General features: G+C 39.4%; 1 protein-coding gene across 1 annotated transcript in view; it reads right to left on the reverse strand.

The window, feature by feature from the left end:
* Positions 1-203: 203 nt before the first annotated feature.
* The window catches only part of WDR4 (WD repeat domain 4), a 468232-nt gene continuing 444755 nt past the window's right edge, over positions 204-23680 (reverse strand). The window contains exon 11 of the mRNA XM_044072230.1: positions 204-770. Within this exon, the coding sequence (XP_043928165.1) occupies positions 604-770 (167 nt within the window). The 3' untranslated portion in view covers positions 204-603. The remainder of the gene's footprint in view (positions 771-23680) is intronic.

Raw genomic sequence — 23680 nt, forward strand, 5'->3', positions numbered from 1 at the left:
TGGTCTGGAATGAACTACAGGAAGAAAGTTCTGAGATTGTTCTGGAGGACATTTCTTTACACTGTATGTATCACGTACCAGGAGCCAAGGCTTATTATGCTATGGCAAGGGAGAAGGATTCCAAGCTCTTGACATCAGGCCGGATGTCAGGAATATCTACAGGTGAGGTCCCAGCAGTAAAGACTACAGCAACACAATCCAAATGAAGAGCAAATACAAATGCTTTATGACATTACAAATCCAGCAAATACATAACTTACTTTACACAGGTGATTTTACTGTACTGTCTTTTAGCTCTGTCTTCATTCAGTTCCATATATACAATAAAGACCATCTTCCCTTCAATAAAGAGAAAGGTAGGCCTCACAGTGTCTAAAGCAGTTCATAAAACATTTCAAAGAATGAAATTAATTAATGCTACTCAGTCCAAGAGTTTTTAAAGTTGAATGCCACAGGTTGTTCTTTTATCTTTCTTTTATCAAGACCAGTAACGAACACTGGGCACTCTGGGTTAAAAAAGAAAATACTTAAAGCATCCCAAAGAATGAAATTAATTTAAAATCACTTGCTCCTTAAGTCAAGCTGATGACGGAAAATGTCACTCTATTCTAGTTTGTTCATTTTTGCACCTTTACTATCATGTGGTTGATGTCCTTTTCTTTTGCTCTGTTTCTGAGAAGTTCTCTCTTCTTTCTTTTGCAAGTAAGTGCTCATGTTGTCAAAGGTCACCTTGTAGAGGTTACTACAGCAATTTTCTGTACCAACAGATTCTGTTGAAAAAAATATATATTTTAGAACTCTATGAAAAAGTGCACCATGTCATTTCAGAACAAAACTTCAAAAACAGCAGGCTGTCCCAACACTAGGGATTATTACATTATTTAACAATGCTAACCTCATAGTATACAAAACTAAAAACACTAACATGCACTTTTGCAGACATTTATGATACACAAAGTACAGTCAAGACAACTGGATACTGCAAGCAAGTGCAACCATAATCAAACTATGTACAAGACAAGAACAAGCAAGAAGGCTAATTATTAAACTTACAAGTGGACAGCAATACAGATGCTGGTTACTGTTACAGCACACAGGCAAAATGTGTATGGAAAAAGCATAACTGCAAGGTACACTGATAAAGACAAATGTTCCACTTCTGAGGTAAAATGGGAGATGCCAGGACTATGGCAATTCACTTTATTGTATCCCAACGTAAAATGTTTAGGTTTGTGTTAGTCATAGGGTTTGTGTTAGTCATAGGGTTTTACTGTTAAGGATGGAGTTTTAGGAGTTAGGGAAGGTGTTTTCGGATTATGGTTAGAGGGAGGCTTTAGCATTAGGTTTAGGAACAGATTTTTTTATATTTAGGAATTGGGTTTTAAGATCAGGCTCAAGGTCAGAGTTGTAAGGTTAGGTATAATATTCTAGTGTTTGGGGTGTTTTTTTATAGTTAATGAGGGAGGTTTAGAATTAGGGTTAACATCAACATATTAGGGCTAGGCTTGAATATTAAGGGTTATGAACAGGCTTTTAAGATTAATATTAGGGCTGGAGTTTTAGGGTTAATGATGGATGGGTTTTATTGTTAGGGTAAGGGATGGAGGTTTAGCATTTCAAAGAGGAGTGTAAGATTAGGGTTAGGGACACAATTTTAGAGTAAGGGAGAGAGATGGAGGGTTAACCTTTAGTATATTTATTGTGACAGTTACATACACCAAATGAGTGCCACTCATGTTAGCATTCTAGGAACTAAAAGCACCACGTGAATTACACCACTATGCCACAAGAAATCAGCACCCACATGCTTATACAGAATTAACACCTACTATAGATTAATCATTGCAATATAAAATGCAGCATTTGAGAATTAAGTATAGAGCTTTTTGTTCCATACAAAAGCAACTCATAGGTTCACAGGTGTATACCAGGCCCTTAGAAGTCTAACCGTGCAAACCAAATGTGACCCACAAATTTGATTTATACAGGGGTGATTTACTGACTGTATCTGTCCATCAGAGACATAGATCCCAGACCAGGGGTAAATTTCTAATTACCAGTCCATCCTACTTATGTCACAAGCAAACTTTAGGTCTTTTGATCTAATAGTTCTGATGCTGTTTGTTCTGTGGATGTGCAAAGAGTTCATCAAAACAGGGTCAAGGGATGCCTTATATGACAGACAAAGATCACCTCTTAGTAGCCTGTATGATACAGAGTAAAGAGACAAGGCTTTGAGGTGATCACAGTAGGACATTTTGCTTACCCCCTGTATTATCTTTGTAAGGAACTTTTGTGGATGATTCAGTTGCTGCATGTGCCCGGTCAGGTACACACTGAATGGGGCATTGCATTCTATGATGGGTCTGATGAGGGCTGAGTACAGTGGTATGATGGCCTCTCTGGACCTACAGGCCATGCCCATACTTTTATAAGTTGAGCAACACTGAAGGATTTTCTTACTAGCTTGGATACATGCTGGTTGAAGGCTAGGTTACTATCTACACAAGTTTCCATATCCCTGATTAGTGAATCAACTTTTAGGGGTGCTTTACTGATGATGTAGTTACCCCAGGGTAGCAGACTTACTAAAAAGTTCTATAATTACTTTCTTGGTAGAGTTTTAAGCCATGTTTTTTGGCACCAAGTGTTTGTCTGTGTTAGACCTTCCTGAAGGGTGTTCTCTTCTTGCGGGCGATTCAATGACTGCTCTCAGTTTACAATATCAATAAACTTGGCCAGCCAGAGGCCTTTGACATTGGCTTTGACCTGCAAGAAGTAGATGCCAAAAAGGAGCAAGACCAGCACAGAACCCTGAGGAATTCTACTGCCGATCGGCCTCTTTGTGAAGGTGGCCTCACTGATCCTAACCTCTTGGGTCCTTTCTGTGAGCCAGCTAGCTATCCAGCATGTTATAAAGGGTTTTACATTTAGTTCTGTAAGTTTATTGACAATGCCCAAGTGGGGTATTATATCAAATGCTTTAGCCAGATATCGGTAGGCAGTATGCACCATCTTCCCCTCATCCACTGCCTTAGTGACCTTTTGCAAAGAAATCCATATGTGCTTGAAGCCTTCTCACCTTCAACTCTACCAGCAGGTCATCTGTTCTTGTTGCACTTGAGTCTCTGCATTTTGTTAGCTTTTCCACTCCCGATAATTACCATCTCCCATGGCTTATTCCTTTTTACAGGTAAACTTCTCAATTCTAAATTTCTCTATTATGAAGATCATTCCTTTTTCCTCCAGCAGCATGATTATGTATCCCTTGTGGCCTACTGACTGATTCATCTGTTTCCAGCATCTAACCCAGCAAATTATCCCATATCACCTAGGTGGCCAGTTCTCTCCTTTTCAGTGAGATTATACTTTCAGTAGCCAAATGTATTGCTGGAGCAGTGGAAAGAGATAGTCGGGTACAGCTGGAAATTATCTGTGAGAATTTTCAATTTATACTTTATTCTTGCTGGATGAGCTGCATGTAATAACAATACTGTATGATGTCTTTGTACTTCTTGGCAGACACACATCATTTACATGAGGGATCTTGCAGGGTACAGTCTCAATGTTCCCTCAAACCATAAAAGTTGGCCTTTGACTTTTTTAATTCAACCCTCTCCTGGCAGACTCCTCAGGATCTGGGTCCCCTAATTATTTCCAGTGCTGCCTGTGTTAATAGTCAGAGTTGCAGTACTTATACAAAGATACCCTGAAATCTGTCATTCTTAAGATCATTCATCAATGATGAAAAGCCTTCTATCAATCATTACAACACCTTGGATTTTGTCACCCCCAATGTATATCATTGGACCATGACAAAAAAATGTTTTGTGTATCTACACAGTCAGCAGTGCCACATCAGATGGAACTAAATAGAAAAAGTTGTAGTGTTGAACCAATAAGCGCCCCATTATAAACTGCTTTTGTACCCCTGAGTGGGCAAACTACTCTCCAGAATAACACTAGGAATTTACATGTCTACAGTAGTTTAAAATTACTAACTGCATTGATAGAATTCTGAGTATAGCACTGAGGAACAAATGCATAGCATCCATCTCAACTATCAATAATCCAAGTCCAAGTGTTAGCCTGAAATGCAGAAAGGAAAGAGTGATGTACTCAGTGTGAAACATTCAGAATTCAGCAAAAGGGTTAAGACTATTACTTTCTCAGAACTGTTATCCAAGAGCTCCAGGTTTGCCTCAGTCTCCACTCCTCTACTGTGTATTTCTGTGCTGCTCCAGGTTTCGTTCACTTCTCTTCCACAGTACACTTCACACAAATGTTGTTCCAGGCACGAAACTACACCTGTAGTGACAGGCCAACTTCTCTTGACTTTCAAAGCCATTGCCTTCCTTTTTATACATTAAACCGAAGACAGAACTACATGTCGACAGCACTGTTTAAATTAGGGGTGTCCAACCTTTTGGCTTGCCGGGGCCGCATTGAGTGAACAGAAATTGTCCTGGGGCCGCATATAAAATATATCATATAGTTAACTCTTTTGCTGCCGTGGGCGACCAAAGTCGACCTTCTGGCTGTACTGTAGGTGCATATAAACAATGAATAAATGTAATAAATGCCTAATAGTTGCCTTAAAATTCTAATTCTCATTCTAATTCTCTAACAGTTAATTCTAACATCTTAGTTTATATATATATATATATATATATATATATATATATATATATATATATATATATATTTTTTTTTTTAATCAACAGATATTCACTACAGCACTAACATTTCTCACTGGGAAAACCACTTCAGCAGTCCAGCTACGTAAAATGTTAACATTAGCAGTCCTACAATACTATAATCCACAAAAATAAGCCAACAAATTTGCAAGAAAGTAAAGAATTCACATTACTGATTTAATAAAACAATTCTAAATAAGTTACAAGAGGGTCTCACCCAAACAAATGACTGGTGCCAGAAACATGGCCTCAAGCTAAATGTCAAAAATGCATCATCATCCCCTTTGGAGAGAGTCATGTCCCCACAAATTATCACATTAATAACAATGTTGTAAGCACGCAATCAGTTGTGAGGTGCTTGGGCACTCTGATAGAAACCTGACTTTTGACCACCATGTTGTCTCCATGGTATGGAAAGATTTTTACATGGTCCACCTCATTAGTAAGGGTATCTCATCCAGGAACAAGGTGATCATAACATCAAACTTACAAAACCACCACATTTATTTGAAAAAAAGAATAAAAGGTAAAATAACGTTAGCACATTCACGACCGTCTGATGAAGTGACAAGAGCAGGCATGAAAGCACTAACGTTATTTTACCTTTTATTCTTTTTTGCAAATAAACGTGGTGGTTGTGTAAGTTTGGTGCAGTTCTCTTTTTTCAGTTGGTCTTGCTATTCTGCACCTCTCTGCACTCTGAGCCGTTTATTTTATTTATTTATTTTTTGTGATCATAAAATCCCTGTATTCTTTCGTTATAAGAGCCATTGCTGAGTGCAAAGCCGCTTTTGGCATGTGCCTCAGCAAAACACTCTGCCAAAAGAAAGACTACAACCATTTCTAACAAAAACGGTCAAAGGACTAAGTTCACTTAGTCATCCAAACAGACTAAAAAGCTTCTTGCTTTCCTCTGTCTCTCACTGGCCCCTATAAATTTCATCACTGGCTTGCTTTCCAGGCTTAGAAAGATCCTGCCTTAAGAGACTTCCTCCACCTCAGAAATACTGGTTATACTTAAAACGCTCATTACAAAGACCACAGCCTTCACTGCAACATAAACAAGCCACGTTGTATGGACAGGTTCTTGACACAAAAACTTCAATTTCTGTCAAATGCTCCTCTCATTATCAAACAATGTAGTTCAGCAACATAACAACTGGATAGACAGCCATAAATATACTCCTTGAGTAAGTAGCATAGCCTTCATCAAACTGGATGGAAAATCCATATACTAAACTTTCCTAGCTGGATGGCTAAGATCTAATATTGGTTACTCAAGTCTACTTGCCCAAGAATACTAGCCTATTTAAGAATTCCATTTGCAAAAATATATTCAGTATACATATTAAATCTCTCTCTCTCTTTCACACTCACACACACAGACACACACACAAAAGTAGCCCCTACTTCTAACATAGGCAACCTCAGTAATCACATGACACACACTCACTGAATGAAACTGTCTGGAAGTAAAAATATCTGAAACAAAATCATACTAGAGATGGACTCATCCATCCAATTTCCCACCACCAAAAGGACCATCACTAAATTAGCAAACAACTGCTCAGCAAAAAGTAAATTAATAAGAAATCCATAAACTCTCTAAGGTCATACTACATACTGGAGTAAGCATATAACTTCCCTCCAATCTAAAGCCATCTGACATTCAGACATTTTAATTTGTGCAGAAGTTATTCACAGACTGACAGTTTACTGAGCTGTCACATTGGCACTCTGTGCTTATGTCCGAACCAATGAAGCATACTTGTCAATTCCAAAAGAATTAAAGTAGCTTAATAAGAATGTTATTTGCAAGGTTACATGGCAGTTTCTATTGGAAATGAGCAAAGGTATTAAAAAAAGGCTCTGTTTCTCGTATTTATGTTGAAAAGTCTTCCAAGGTAAATACAACCTTCTGATTTAGTATGGAACCATACTTCTCAATCTTAGAGCAAGAAATCTGGAGAAAGAGAAAAATAAAAGTGGGACACAGGCTCAAAAATAGTTTTGCATCACAGACACCATTGAAACAACTGTAGCTGCAAACATTATACATCACTTATAAACTTTCTATCCCATCATTGTCAGTTAAGCATTATATAGCTCATTCAATCCTGCCTTCTTTTGCAACAAAGAAAACCATGCTTTCAAATGACAAATGCATTCAAAATAATAAATAAAACACATTGCATCCACATACTGCAACTTCCTACCTGCAAACAACCATAGAGCTTTCACTGAAACTAGGGCTGCCTATTTCTCAGGAATTATATCACTCCCTAATTTAGTCTAATGAATTAAATTATGGCCTGCAAATTGCAAGTGCACTTTGTTTAATTAAACTATATTTCTAAGCCCACTTACTATATTTTTCAGTAACATTCAAATATCCATTTCCAGGTCACTTTACAAGACATTGGCAGTGGTAGACTTGGCATCCTTCAGATACCTACAGGACCACACTCATACTGCTAGCATTATCCATTAAATATAAATATCCATCCACTGCAAATGGCAAGAAGATATGTCTTAAAAAATCTACTTTTGACATGCCTAGTACTCAAGTATCAGGTTTTGAAACAAAGAAACATTCTCCACAGTCCGTACGTCTCAGTCTTTAATAACCATCTACTGCTGCAGCCCTCCCAACACACACATAACACACTAAAACCCACAACATTTGAAAAATGACATTGTGCCCACCTGATTTGCCAGTATTGATGATCCACTAAAGCTATACTTATTGTTGTCCAATCTCCCACTGCTTAGAACCCAACAATGATAAAACAGTACTGGGTGCTTTGTTTGTCAGAAAAAACAGTTCAACTTTATATGCTACAATCCCACAAAGTCAATCCACTACTAACCCATTAACCCTAAGCTACTGTCTCATTCTTACTCCCTGGAACTGCATTACCTTGGATGACTGATTTTATTTCCTAAGCAAGACACAAATTGGAAGATGAAGTGAAAATGCATACAGTTGAGAAGTATGATTCAATACAACATTCTCTCTGTCAGGAAAGCCACAATTTTATGAAAGTGTACTTTTAATGTACAATATTTTTGTGAGCTAACTTATGTGTGTTCATTAGGTAGATTGATCATCATTAGCCTCTTTGTGCATGTGTCTCTCTTTGTCTCTCTGTCATGCACACACACACACACACACACACACACACACACACACACACACACACACACACACACACACACACACACACACACACTCTTCTACTTTCACATACACAAACATTCTGCTTTCATGCATGTACCCACTCATTCACTCACTCCATACTTGCCTATTAACACAGGTAAGTGCTGTCCTTTTCAAAGGCAATGATGGCAAATCCATACACGAGTCTCTCTTCAACGAGAACACACACACATTGATTCTTTGCCACAAAATAACGGCGGGAACACACAGATCCTTCTTTGGTGCAAAAAAATCAAAACTGGAATGGTGCTTTGGTGCATGCACACACCGACAGAGTTATAGGTCACAGCAATGAAAAACACAAAACAAAAAGTGTTTTGGAGCATGCGTATATTGATGTTGCAGTTAGAGGTCTGAGGGCCGCAGGTTGGACATGTTTAGTTTAAATGAACGTCTTTACCTAAGAGAGAGAAATTTGTTTTTTCTCAAACAGAACATCTTCTGTACAGCACTATTTACAACATAATTTCCAAGACATTTTAATATATGCACAGTACAACTTACAATATTATTTACAAGGCATAAATTCTGACATGACCCTAAGGTTAGACCCACCATACTTTGCAACACTGACTCATCCCAGCTTGAAAGCCCTTGATTTCAGGTTCATAAGAGGAGTTTGTTTGTCCTGGACAGGCCATCTAGATGCTTTGAGTTGAACCTGACTGATGCTTTACAGGGAATTTGAAAAGCTGTAATGAAAGTGACCAATACCAAAGCTTAGCGTTCCCATTACCCTGTGTGTAGCCACACTAGGTGGGTATGGATTGTGACCACTGTAAACTCCCTACCCAGGTGATAACTTTAATGGCAAAAACATGAACTTGATTGCCATACACTTCCTCTTTGTAATGGAATAATTTGTCTCCGTTCTGCTTAGCTTGCAATTTGAAAAGCAAATAGGGTGGCGTTCTCCCACTAAACTGTGTGAAAGCACAGACTCTGGGCCTACCTCTGATGTATCAGTATAAACTATAATAAAATTTGGGGGGTGCCAATACATGCTCTGAACATAACACTCCTTCAACTATATAAAAACAGTATCTGCTACTTCTGTCCATTTTACTTTAAGGGGCATCTCTACATTTGTCAAACCTGTAAGTGGTGGGCATGCTATAAATGCAAAATGGGATGCAAATTTCCATCTATATCCGGCTAACTCCAAGGATGCTCTCCATTATTTGCTTGTGCCTAGAATATGCTTTTCAATGCTTCTAGCTCTTATTGCCCTTCCTATTACAAACCTTAAGTATTTTACCTTGGTCAAGCCATTACTCCCAAAATACTGATCTGTCACCTTGGCTTTCCTGAGAGAGTCAAAAACAATATGCACCTTAGCTAGATAGAAGTGCCAATTTCCAGAGTGTATTACGGCATAGTTTGATAAGCAACAGCATATGAGGATTTAGGACCCTATTTGTCACTCTGAAAGGTCGCAAGGGCACCAAGTAGCCCAGAAGGATGGAGAGTATATTGTTAATAGGCTTCTGGGGATGAAAAGGCAGTCTTTTCCATGACTTCAGCTGTTATTTGCCAGGCATTCCAGTGGCTTTATGCTCCCTTGTTCGTTGTGTTTGCCCCATCATTAACTGAGATATTGATCTAAAATTTCTGAAATTCTAACCTACTTGTGGTCACTGACCTGTAGCTTCTTGCAGCCTAAATTTTAAATATTGGCTTTATTTGACTGGATCACTTTTTAGCAAGGCTGCTTCATCCACCACAGAGCTATGTCCATATCCAGGGTCTTTTCTGCAAGACTTGGAGAGGTGTGGAAAGCCCTGAACTGTGGGTAACAAGCTTTTCAACAAAAATAAATGAACAGCTTTTACTTCACTTCTGCATAAATATTTTAAGAGGTACTCTTTTAAGAGTGTCCTAGTTGGTGATGCTTTTTGTACTTTTTTGCTTTTCCCAAGTTTTAGCCAAAAAAAGTTAAGTAGTTTGCATTTCTTAGATTGTTCTGGGACTTCAGGTTTGTAGCTTCATTTGCAGCTGTAGGAGGACTGTGTATATACATTATACTGTACTTCCAGCTCTACCAGTCAAATTGCTTGCAAAAGCTGTAAGTCTGTATTCGGAATCCTGTCTGGAGTCTTAGTCTTGTAGATTCATTTCTAGTTGTGATAGAACAGTGAACTACTGCCAGATTTGAGCCTCACTTACTCATTTATTCCCACATTTGTTCAATAAAAAAAGTTATGTACTTACCATAACATTCCATCTGTGTTGTCCATTTTCATTCTTTCTCAACTGACTGGTTCAGAACCAATCTTTGGATCTGATTCGGCCGTTGCTAAAGCTGATGGTAACAAAAAAACTCTCATGCTTCTCCCTTACTCATAATGCACCAACCTCAAGTTCCCTCAGTCTTATTTGCGATCTTTACCAAAAAGGAAATATTTACTATGCACAGATAAAGGAGGTGTAAAATTGCATGCACTCAATACAAAAAATAACTATAGCTGGAGCTCAATATAAAGGACAGCGATGTCCCTTAAAAAAACTCATTCTCTTCCATAAGTTTGTTATTAGAAAGGACGGGGGTTGGTGGGCGGGAAGTTGAGGAAGAATGAAAATGGACAACACAGACGAAACATTATGTAAGTACATAACTTCTTTATCTGACAATGTCAGTTTTCATTCTATCCTCAACTGATGGGACAGAGTCCCCAGCTACCTAAAATCCCGGGTGAACTCTAAGGAAGGATATTCCTGAGCACAGTTGAACCAAATGATGCTCTCCTCTGGAGACCAGATCCAATTTATAATGAGTAATAAAGGTATGGAGAGTAGCCCAAGTAACTGTGTACATATGTCGTCCATGGACATTCTAGATAGGAAAACTGAAGACGTTGCCATGGATCTAGATGAAGGAGCTTGTACTGGTTGTGGTAAGGCAACACCCATTTCTTTACAAATAAATGAAATACAATCAGTTAGCCATCTGGCTAAAGTTACTTTGACAACTGGTTTACCTAATTTCAAGTCTGTAAAGGAAACAAACTGATCTGTTTTTCTTGTGTCTTTTGTCCTATGCAGGTAAAAACATAATTATCTGTGAACATCCAATAAATGTCACATGCATTTGCCTTTGTTAGCAAATATGGGGAAGAATACTGGCAAATTAATAGACTGATTGATATGGGATTCTGACACCACCTTGGGAAGAAAGGACACATTAATTCTTAATGCAACTCTATCCTTGTGAAAAATCAAGTATGGAGATTTTTGAAGACAATGCTTGAATTTCTAAAATTTGTCTAGCAGATGTAATGGCTACCACAAAAAACATTTTCCAAGATAGATATTTAAGGTCACATTTAGCTGCTGGTTCAAAGGGGGAACGTATAAGTGACTGCAGTATCAGACTGAGGTCTCATGGGGGAGTAGTGCTCTTTAAAAGAAGTCTTAAAAGTAGAATGTCGCACATGAAAGCTCTGCACAACTTATGAGAGGCTACTGAGGAACCCTCAAATCAAATGTGAAAGTTTGATATAGCTGCTAACTGAACTTAAACGATTGAGGAACTAGCTCCTTGTTTATAAGGTATGGCCAAAAACTCAAGCATGTTATGTACTGGAGCTGAAAAAGGTTCAGCCCGATTCTTATGTGCCCAGTACACAAATCTTTTCCATTTACTGGAATAGAGTTTACATGTGGAAGGTTTATGGGAAGACAAAATTATATATGTCAGACAGGGGAAAAGAGCACAGGTTGTTTGGCTGTTGATGGAATTGGAGAAGCCAGGCTTAGGTTTGATATGTCTGGATGGATCATGCCTATCAGGTGAGAAAGGAGGTCTGGAGTCTGATCCAAAATCCAAGCTTGGTGAAACAAGTGAGGCCAAAGGAAAGGGAACCAAATCTGTTGAGGCCAGTAAGGTGCAAGGAGGATAACTTTGTGCTTCGACATGGCATCTTTCTCTGGGAATTTCAGAACTAATGGGATAGGTGGATAGGCATAAAGTACACCAGGGGGCCAATTGTGAAGTACAGCATCCCTCAGTGATTCCCTCTGTTGGGGGTTACGGCAAAGTAGCTGCTGCATTTGATGTTTAGGGGAGAAGAGAAAAAAAGACTGCAGCAAGGCTGGCCCCATCGACGAAAAATAATTTCTGTCACGTTCATATTGAGAGAGCACTCGTGAGGTAGAAGAATGCACGTGCTCAGCTTGTCTGCTATCACACTGGACTTCCCTACAATGTATGTTGCTATGAGAGCGCCACTGGATGAGATCTTCTTCTCGACACAAGGGGTAAGATCTGGTCCCTTCTTGTTTGTTGATGTACCAAACTACTGACATGTTGTCTATTTGAATTGCAAATGCCTGCAATGCTAAAAGCACTGCTGTCATGTCTAGGACACTGATATTCAAAAGTTGGCCTCTTTGGGGGATCAAGTGCCTTGGACGGTTTTCCCCAGAAAATGCCTTCCACCCCAAATGGGAAGCGTTAGTGGTCACTATGGCTTTCAGCTGGGGGGGGGGAGCAGATGGGCTTGTATTACCAGAATTCACCACCTGAGACCTTTCTTGCATATCTGAGTGATTCGTATCAGAGTTGACATGGGTTGGTAAAGTATCGAACATTGTGTTGCTAGCATCTACTGTAGAATTCTCGTGTAAAACATGACTAAAGTTACTAGTGTTACTGCTGCTGACATTGATCCTAGAGTTTGAAGGACCAAGCAAGCTGAAATCTTGATACTGCAGATTATTTTTCTGACCTGTGATCTTACAGTTTGAACCCTTGAGGGAGGCAGTGAAGCTATCATTGAGTTTTTGTTGAACAGTGCTCCTATGAATTCCAAATTTTGAGTTTGTTCCCGTTGAGACCCGTCAGTTTATAGCTATCCCCAGATGAGAAAACATCTGGAGAACCTGATTAACTGATGTCTGGTCGGGGCAGTAATGAGCAAGTCGTCTAGATATGGAAACACCTGGAATCCTCAAGTGAGTTGCTACTAGTGCTATACATTTGGTAAACACCCTGGGGGCTATGGTAAGGCCAAAGGTCAGAACACTGAATTGGTAGCGAGTGTCTCCAAGCCAGAAGAGCAAGTACTTTCTGGATCATCTATTCATCTTTATGTGATAGTACACATCTTGAAGGTTTACTGAGCATATCCAGTCATCTTTGCCCAGAAAAGGGAGAATGGACTGAACCATGGCCATCTGAAACTTGGTGCTTTGAACTAACTTGTTCAAGTTGCTGAAATCCAAAACTAGTCTCCAGTCCCCTGTTTTCTTTGGCACTGAAAAGAATCTTGAGTAAGTTCCAGATTCTATCTGGTCTGACGGGATCTTCTTGGATAACTTTTTTCTAGCAGCCTTTGTATTTGAAATGCTGTTTCTTCCATCTGACTGAGTGGAACATCAGGGATTTTCCTTGAGATTGGAGGTGGAGTGGAAAAGAGTATAATATAACCTCTGGAAATAATCCTCTGCATCCAACTATCTTTTGCTATGTCCAGCAAAGCTCTCTGGTGTAGGGATAAACACCACCCAATTGCCTCCAGAGGTGGGTAACTGGGCCTCCTTTCAGGAGTGCTGGTAGGGTCAGTTAAAGAAAGAATCTCTGGACCCCTAGTTTTGTGGGCCTCCTCTGCCATGGGGGTGTCGTAGACCACTGGAGTTCCTCCTCTCCAACTGGGGAAGTTCCTCCATGTGTGTCCTGGAAAGGACTCTGGGATTTCTTGAAGCACATCTTTCAACCACCTCTCTGATTCCTAGAAAAGGATCTTTGAGAGGTCGAAAAATGTATGCCCGCAGCAGACAAGGTCTTTCCATCCTTCTCACACCTGGAAAATGCGTCCTTCACTTTGGGGCCAAAGAAGCGCTGTCAAAAGGAGCACTGACGAACGAAGACTTGAAGAGCTCCTTAAAATCACATAAGGCATCCAGGCATGTCTCCTCATGGAAATGCCTGAACGTGCTGCCCTTGAGGTTCCTTCGACTACATTCGGAAGGAGCCTCTCATGGGCGAATTTGAAATAGATTGCAGAGTAGCCAACTGAGAAGTTATGGATGATTGGATCTCTGTAGACACGGATCCTGAGAGGGTATCTGACAATTCCTTAATCAAATTCCCTGCAACCTAGTGTGCCAAACAATTCAGCGACCTTAAGGCGAAGGTCACTGAGGCATAGACATGCTTCCCAAACTTGTCCATCACCTTAGACTCTCAGTTAGGGGGAAGAATAGTGGAATGCTCTTCGTCAAGTTTCATTTTGGTGGCCGGCACCATGACCTTGGCATCAATGGGCAACCCTTTAGCCCAAAACTCTTACCCCGAAGGTGGTGTCATGATCTTGTCTGGTCTTCTGGGTATGGGTTCAACTGCATCAGGTTCCTTCCACACCCACTGAGAGACCAACTCAAACTTGTCAGCGAGTAATTAACCCAGGACGAAGATGGGCCAGTACTGAAAGCCTCCAGGAATACAGACTCGTCAGATGAAGGGATGCTAGGCATCCAACCAACTCTTTGCTTTAGGATCTCAAGGATGTCTCAAAATGAGACATCTTCATTAGGTGATCGTGGGGACCCTTTACCTTCATTGGAGTCCATATCTTCCGTGACAGACTCCTCTGGGGAGTCCAAGTGCTTCCTCTTACACTTATTCCAAGGGACCTCCTCAGGGGATGATTCGGGGAGGTATCAGAAGGAACTGAAATACCCTGCTGGGAAGCCTGGTAGTCTCAGACTGGCTGTCCCTGTAGTAAAGAGTGATGAGGCTCTGAGTGCAGAGAAATCAAGGGGAGAAGGCTGAAAATCCAAGGGGATTGGATCTGTCCTTTCTGTTAGGGTGGAAAAAGCACTCTTCAAAACCTCGAAGACAGACTTCTCTGGAGAAAGAAGACATTGGCTCCAAAAAGACAAGCTTTCAGATCACCATCTGCCCCTGCTCCAAAAGCAATCCCCCAGAAGTGGAAGCTGGAGCCAAGCTATCCAATGCAGAGGCTCCAAGGCACAGAGATGGCATCAACAACTTCCCTCAACTACTACTCCTTTAAGGCACAACTTAAAGAACACTTCACAGCATAAGCTGCCTGTACGTGCTGTGCTTCAGGTCACAGTCTACTGTCCCTAATCTAGTGATACACACTGCCTGTCGTTTTCACTACAGCATCTCTTCAACTCCTAACATGTCACTAGTCTAACTGATGTAAATCTTGTACCTAGTGCTTTCTGCTGACTATCTTCTTAAATCATTTTTTCTATTGTATATTAATGATTCCTTTGTTTTTACTGGGCTCTTTTATTGTATAATTTTTTTCCCACTTGATGTGTGTTCACATTCTGAGCCAAGGCTGAAATTGGTCTAATAGGATCAATGTTCTATCCTAGTTAAGTTGCATGCGTAAATAAATAAAATAAAATAAAATAAAATAAAATAAAAGGCACTGCCTACTCTCCTACTAGCATAGACACCGGAGTCTCAGCATTTAATGCTTCTAAAGAAGGCAACTTATACCAGTAGTTTTTAATGTCAGTTGTTATCTCTGCCATAATTCACCCACGTACTGCTGTTTAAGGTTCCTGCGTTTTGTCTCAAAAGGAATGTCTTTAGGGCTCTGTTCAAGGTCATCTTGCCTCTCTGTATATACTGACCTCTCAGTTTTCTTTTCTTTCTTATACTGTTTCCTTCTTCTCTCACAGTAACTGCACATCACCCTCTCAAAACAGTTTTGTTTTCTAGACTCTCATCCCTCTACAAAGGATTCATTATCTACAGAATCACTTTCTTCTTCATTTGCAAATACCTGCTGCCTACATCCTTCATTTGAGATTTTTGTCCTACAATGACAGAAATAGGTTTAGAAATGACCAGGTAGTATTTCTTCCTCTTTTACTACCTTAAGGTATTCTCTTATTGCTACATTTCCCCTACTCAGCACTAATCTGCTGCATAGAGTTTTCTGTGGCCTTCTGATTTTAGATTAGCTTTGCAGTTTAGAATTCTGCTCCGGCTGTTCATTTTCTAGACTTTCTATCTTCATTTCCTTGGAATACACACTTTCAGTGAATGATCCCTGCCCTTCAGTTTTACTACTCATTTCTACTCCCTGCTTTGCAATGTTTTTAGGATGCAATGACATTTCAACTCTCCGCAGTAACATTTTCAGGTTGCAGCAGTTTACTCTGTAGTGCCCTTCCTTCTACAGTTTCTGTTCTTGCAGGCTTCTCCACCACAGATGGATGTTGACATATCTTTAAATATTGCTGATCTTCCTCTCTATATATCTTTAGCCAATATTTGTATCTTTATGGCTTTCTAACATTATGCCTTGATCTTTTGCTAAATTCATACACTATACTGTATGTGTTTAGAAGCTGCTGCTCCCCACTTTTTCCATTTCAGGCAGAGGTGAATTTGTAGGCTTACTGCTCTCCTCCCGATACAGATAGGGAAGTCTGTCTAAAGAATTACCATCTTCCCACTGCCTCTATAACTCTTTAGAAGTGTGAGAAGTCTTTCTCAATTACAATATTGTGTTATATTGGGGACTATAGCGACAGGGTTAACTGTTCCAAACAGTAAGCATTTCTATTTGAGTAAAGACGGTTTCCATTCCTTGAATGTAGACAGTTTCCATTCCTTGAATGTAGGCCTTTCATCTCCTTTCTTAGTATGAATCTTCTTTTTACACACATACTGAACACACTGCATTCAATTTTGCAATAGCACATGATCACAAAACTGATTCAGCTACTCCAGCAGACAATGTACTGCTCTCTATAAGCTCAAAATCATTATTCGAATGTTTTCACTGGTTACTGTTTTCACAGGTAAAATACCAATATTACTACTAGTACAAAATCAAGCTATGTGACCTCTTTTCCCACATTTAAAACACAGTATATCAACAACTAACATCTTCTGCTTCTTACCACAATTTGACACAGGCTTTGTCATGCCCTTAGACTGTTAATTTTTAAACAATCGCCCTAAATTGCAAACTCTCTTCCAGTACAACAAAATCTTCAGTTTACTTTGGGTTAGTCTGGAACACCCACAGCCATCACAGCCCTTTTAAAATACATCAATGATTAACATTTCTACAGTTTCAATTTTAGTACGTTGACACTCGGTCTCCAACATCATTCCACAGTGGTGCAGAGGTAGCATTGTTGCCTCACAGCAAGAGGCTCTCCCGTTCAATTCCCGGCTTGGGTTGGGAGTGCCTTCTGTGTGGAGTCTGCACGTCCTCCCCACGGTCGAGTGGGCGTTCAAAAAACATGCGTTGAATGGGCGTGCCTTCGTTGAAGGTTGGACGTCTGGCTGGAAACTCGACACCATAAAAACAACTGCCAATCATTAAGGACCAGAGTTCCGCTGTGGTGACCCCTAACTGGGAAAAGCCGAAAGACAAACAACTACTACTCTCGGGCTCCAACAATAATTCTAAACATACTGTAACTCATATAACTGAGGTATTACCATTTTGTTAAGAGAAAATGTGTAGCTATGAAACTTTTGAGTGTTCATTTCAGAGGTAACACCATTCTGAGCAAACAGTATTTTCTTTAATCTTACCATAGTCCTAATATTCGCTGTCTTCCATGCCCATGAAGGCTTTTAATGTTTCCGGTTAAGCCTGACAGAGAGGATTCTAGCACGGTCACTCTAGTCCCAGCCTTCCTGTTGAATATACCATTCAAAGGTCAATAATTATGCCTCAAAGTCTTCCTTCCTGGTCGCCTGTTGAAGAAACAGAATTGTCTTTGACATGGCTATGGACTTGTCATCCATTCCCTAAGCTGCAACAGTTTGCAGCAGTTGCTCTCCTGTTGTCATCTTGGCACGATACGGATGTACTCCACATACAAAAAAAACTCTGATTCCACACCATGATGCTCCTGTTTCCAGATGGGGGAAAATCTGCTCAAATACCAGGCAGTGTAGGGTAAAAGCAGGATCCTTGTTGGTATAGACATTTGTCTGCAAATTTTGCTTACTGTGCCCACCAATGTGGTATCAAAATAAAGCAGGGAAGACACTTTGCCCAGAAAATATAGGGTTTTATTAAAACAGAAGGCAAAATAATACAGGGGGATGGAGGCAGACAGGACAGGCACAGCTACTGCAACTGTGCTCTACTAGAATATCTACAGTTATGGTAAATTTATTTAAACAACTGTACTATTTTCAACAATAAATCACTGTTGCAGTATCCTAAGCTATTACAATAATTTGCTAGTGCTTAGAAACATAAAGGGAAGAGGAAATAGATTAAGAATCCCACAGCCCCCTGAAGAAGGGTCCCAACAAAGCCTGTTCTGGTCTCAAAAAAGGAATTCAGTTTGTAATACTTTGTAAAAGTATGCACAGAGGACATGATCCTGCCTCTAGAAATCTTTGAGTCCACCCCTTTCCAGAAAGCCATAGAAGAAGCCAAAGCCCTGGAAGAGTGGGTCTGACTCTACCTAAAAATGACTTGTTATGGTGAGAATAGCAAAAAGAAATGGCTTGAGACAACCATCTTTATTTTACTTTGAGCGTGTTGACCAGAAAAGTTCTGATGGTAAGAAGGGCAGAGAAGAGAGTAACAGAAACATTATGTACATAAAAAAACAACCTTCAAGGGTATTCTGAGAGAAGCAGACATACAGTTGTTATAATTATCTAGGTATTCAGGTGTGGAACATGTACAAAGCCAAATCTTGTTTAGGAACTGTTTCAGCTGAGTTTTGTAACTTATTAACTTGTCTGTCAGTTTGATTGTGAGATGAATAGAATTCCATAATTCTGAGAACTAATTGGAATATAAGGAGTCCCCTGCCTTGTTGATGGACTTAATGGTAAGCAGGGAGGATATTTTACCTAGAAAGCAGGTCTCTGGTACAGGAGTAGTACTGCTGCATGTTTTGGAGTGCAGGGCACTTTTTTGGCATATAAATACTTTTTTTACACATGACTAATTGGGAATAGGATAAGTAATGGTATAATTCTAACCAGTTTAGCTCTCTTAAGATGATGCAGTGATGGAACTTGTATGCTCATTTATCTACTTTGTTATAGCATGTTTCGAATTTCACTGTTTCAGTTTTAAGATTAGTAAGAATAGTAGATGTGCACAGAAGAGGTACGCATGATCTGGCAATGGATTTTCTGGCATTATTTGTGAGATATTGTTTAGTTTTGTAGAGGAAGCCAAGTTTCACGTATGTTTTGTAATGGCTTGATGGAGATGACATCTGAATTTTAGTTGCTCTCAAATTAGGGCTCCCAGTAGCTTAGAACGAAGAACCACTTCACCTTTAGTGTAGATGGATGTGTACATAATTTGAAGGTATGTTTTAGGTCATTGTATTTTTTAGGGGTAAAGATCATTAACTTAGATTTATTTGGATTTAGGAGTAAATTGGAATTATTTAGCAAAGATTCTATAGAAGAGGAGAAGAACTGGGTGATTTCTTGAAGTTTTGGGAGAATTAAGACAGAGCAGTAAGTGCAGAACTGCCTGCGTATTGATCAGTGATGCCAAGTTTGCTTGCAATATGAGGATTGTAAGTGAAAATACTGAATAGGAGTGGACCAAGTATTGATCCTTGTGGTACTCCAGCTGTGACTGGGAGATATGGTGAAAGCTTGTTAGATAACTAGCTGTGAAAACAGGACAAAGACGAGAGTTCAAGGAGTTATTGGTGACAGACTGTATCAAAGGCTTTTGAAAGATCACTAATGAGGGAAAAGACCAATTTACCTTAATTTCTAGTTTGATTTATGGTATTGGTGAAGATAAAGACAGCAATGGTTGTGTTATGGCTGGGCCATAAGCCATGTTGTGTTTAGAATAGGAGAATCTTGTTAATGAGGTGATCGATAAGCTACATGTTAAAACATCTTTCCAAGATTTTTGAGAGTGGTGATAACACTGCAATAGGTCTGTAATGTGAGAAGTCAGCAGAGCTACCTTTGTGCAATGGAATACTGTATGACATTTTCCAGCTGGCTGGGAACATGATTTTCTTTAACTACACGGTTTATTAATATGTATATGAAGAGCATCAGAACATCTACTGCTTGTTTTAAATATTCAGCTGACAGATTATCAGTCTTGTTAAGATGAATTAAATGGGAGGAAAAATGACGACCTACTATTCTGGCCGGCAAAAAAACAATCAGCACTGCTTTTAGTCTTACAAGCCCTCCGAGAAGATAATGCTACTGTTAGAGATGCAGATCTGCCTTTTAAGTAAGTAAGCTGTCTTAAAACAGGACTACATAACCTCTCACCATTCAAACTACTTTACCTTATTATGTCAATAAATTCTTTAATTGTCTAACCAATGACCGCCTCACTGTTAAACAAGGCAACAGAGTGAAACTCAGGCAGCCTTAAAGAAGAAAAATGGCTTCAAAGTTCTGCTTTACCAAATGGTACAGCTGCTGGCTACAAGAAACCCAAAAACAGATACTGGCTGAAGATATTCTCAAATGCTTGCTGCTTTTTGGACTAAAGACAACACATTCTCCAAGGATTATTCACCTGCAGAAGTCTTTTAGTGAAACACACGAGAGAGAAAGTTAATAACACAAAAGATCAGGCTTTCATAAATGCACTGTCCTTTGCCAAAACTGTCCATAGCCATGAACTCTCTGTCCCATGGCTATACATACATACATGGATATATATAAATTTGTCAAGCCATAACTTGCTAAACCATAGCTCAACCTAGTAACCGAATCCAATCCCAAAGAAAGCTGGGAACAGGCTTTAACATGGGTCCAAAAGGAGGAGGGGCAAGTCCTCCCATCTCTCCCATTCCCAAACTTTCACAATTCAGTCAAAAGCTTCAGCTGAGTCATGGTTTGCTAAACTATGTTCGCATCTTTAAATGATTCTATACACATGATCACCTCAGTTCACTGAAATAGAAAAATTAGCGAATTTTGTGATGTTTTTTAAAATTGCACCATCCTGTAAAGCTGGTGCAACCTCAGATCTGATTATATAGAGTGAAAGGTGTATAGCCCCCTATTGCAAAATGAAAGTTTTTTTTTATTGACAAAATAACTACATAAATATACATTTATTCTATGATAACCATTTAATACTACACAGTGTCACAAGACACACCCTACCTACAAAGTAATGGAGGGAAGGCCTTACACACAAGCACACATGCACACACATTAATTCTTATAACAGCACACACAACTATGTACAAAGTCAGAGGATAGCAAAATTCACCTTAAATCATGTCTCTAGAATGTGAAGGGAAACCAGGGCAGCTGGTAAAAAACACGTGAACACAAAAAACACATACCGGCTTCCTCACAAACTGTAAGAACCCAAAGTTGTGAGGTAGTGACACTAATTGCTGTACTAGTACTAAATTGGTATATCAACATTGAAGAAAGTTAAACTTCATATTGTTGAGACCATATGATCAGCATTCTGTAATGAACGTTGGGAAGAGCTGGACTACTGTTTGTTCTGAGAATGTGGTACAGTAGGGATTAGGGACTTTGCCCTCTTCCCTACTGTATCTTGGAGTTGGTACATAATTAGCAGGGGGTTCAGGGTGGCTTGCCCCACTGCAAAAACAGTATTTTTGTTGTGTTTTCGACATTTCAGAATGTCGATCATATGAGGTTCAACATTCTGAAACATCAATAAAACAAACTAGAACCATATATATATATATACATATATATATATATATATATATATATATATATATATATATACATATATACATATATATATATATATATATATATATATACACATACACACACACATACACACACGTACACACACACAAAAGTCTACTGATAAAACAGCAAATGACCCAATGACTGACATTCATAAAGTTAACCACAAAATGTCGACTTTGCAAACACCAACACACTATTACACATGTGCAGAGCAAGAAATCTTTTTTTTTTTTTTGCAGAGGTGCAAACCCCCTGTACCTCCACTACACACACACATACGTTTTATATATATATATATATATATATTTGTATATGTATATATACATACACACATTTATATATATATATATATATATATATATATATATATATATATATATATATATATATATATACACACCCACACACACACACACACACACATGCACAAGTATATGCTGAACTATCAAAATGCAAAAGCACTAATACTGAAGTGATAGCAAATTTAATTTAAAACAAAAACAAATGCAAAAGGAATCGTACAGTTTCCTTTTGCAATCCAATCAAACCACCACCACACATTCACACCAAATTTATCTCAGTAGTGGTACTATTATGGAAAAGGTTTTCAAAAGTAAGAAGAAGGGCTAGGGTCAGGTTTAGCAGGTATTAGTAAAGTAGCACCTTACACCTTTGAAAAATCTTTCCTGTAACACTATCACTAGCTAAGACAGTTCAAAAACACAGACAGGCACACTTTTTTTAAATACTGCTCTTACAAACTTAGAAAGTTGACAGAATAAAAGGTTTTGCAGTAGCATGAATTTTCTGCAGTATATGAAGTCTGAAACTCAAATGTCTGCCATTATTTTCATATTTCAGCCCTCTGATTTGCCAGCGATTTGTCAGAAAACCACAAATTTTAGGGAAAACAGACCAAACATATGTGGCAAAAATCTGGACACACTGCAAAAATCCAGACAGTTGAAATGCATACTCCCTAACGGAGTAACCTTCAGAAAGTACAGTTTTGTACCTACCATAAATGTACATGTCCGAACTGGATAGCATCTGCAGTCATAACAAGTGGGTTGTCCTGTCGTCAGGCAGCCCTGCAGTCGGCCGGATTCCAAAGTCCGGGTCCGGCTTCGGCTGATGTCGCACTCCACCCGACGTCATCTCTGTTGGTCTTCGGGTATAAAAGCATCAGCCGACGCCATTTTCCTCAGTGTTTCTTGCCCCAGATGCCAGTAGCCCTCTTGCAGGCTAAAAATTTGGATAGATGCCAATGTTTCCAAATAGATAGAGGTAAACACATCAATAAGCATATATGTACATATATACAAACAAATACACCATAAAGACTCCCCAACAGCTAGCTATTAGGAGGGTAAACACCCTAGGAGTACCACAGAGGGAAGGAGGGAGGGTAATCCTGACTGCAGATGCTATCCAGTTCGGACATCTACATTTATGGTAGGTACAAAACTGTACTATGTCCTTCATGGATGCATCTGCAGTCATAACAAGTGGGTAGAATACCATAGCCAACTAGGGAGGAGGATAAAAGTAGATTATGGTGTGTTTAGGATCCCTTGCAGTACAGCAGTGGCAAACCCTGCTCGGGATCTGGAATATAGAGGCAAATTATAATGCTTGGCAAATGTATGCACGGAGGTCCAAGTAGCCGCCTCAATAATGTCTTTGGTTGCCACTCCTCGTAAGAAGGCTGTGGTAGTGGCTGTTGCCCTTGTAGAATGAGGTCTTATGTCCTGTGGAATTGGTTTTCCATGGAAGGAGTAACAGTATCGTATGCAATTTCCTATCCATTTGGAGATTGTCTGTTTGGAAATAGCTTTTCCTTCCCTTCCTGTTGCATAGGCTACAAAAAGTTGGTCAGTCTTTCTGCTATTTTTTGTTCTGTCCAAGTAGTAGCGTAGCTGTCTATGTACATCCAAGGTATGCAGTATTCTTTCCCCTCTGTTTTGTGGGTTGGGAAAGGAGGTAGGTAGGTGGATTGCCTGGTTTAAAGACACTCTGGATACCACCTTGGGCATAAATGTAGGATTAGTCCTCATGGACACTCTATCTTGGTGGAAGATTAGGAAGGGT

This window comes from Protopterus annectens, chromosome 5.part0, assembly GCF_019279795.1.
Source record: "Protopterus annectens isolate FY-2018-M chromosome 5.part0, PAN1.0, whole genome shotgun sequence".
NCBI classification, from domain to species: Eukaryota; Metazoa; Chordata; order Ceratodontiformes; family Protopteridae; genus Protopterus; species Protopterus annectens.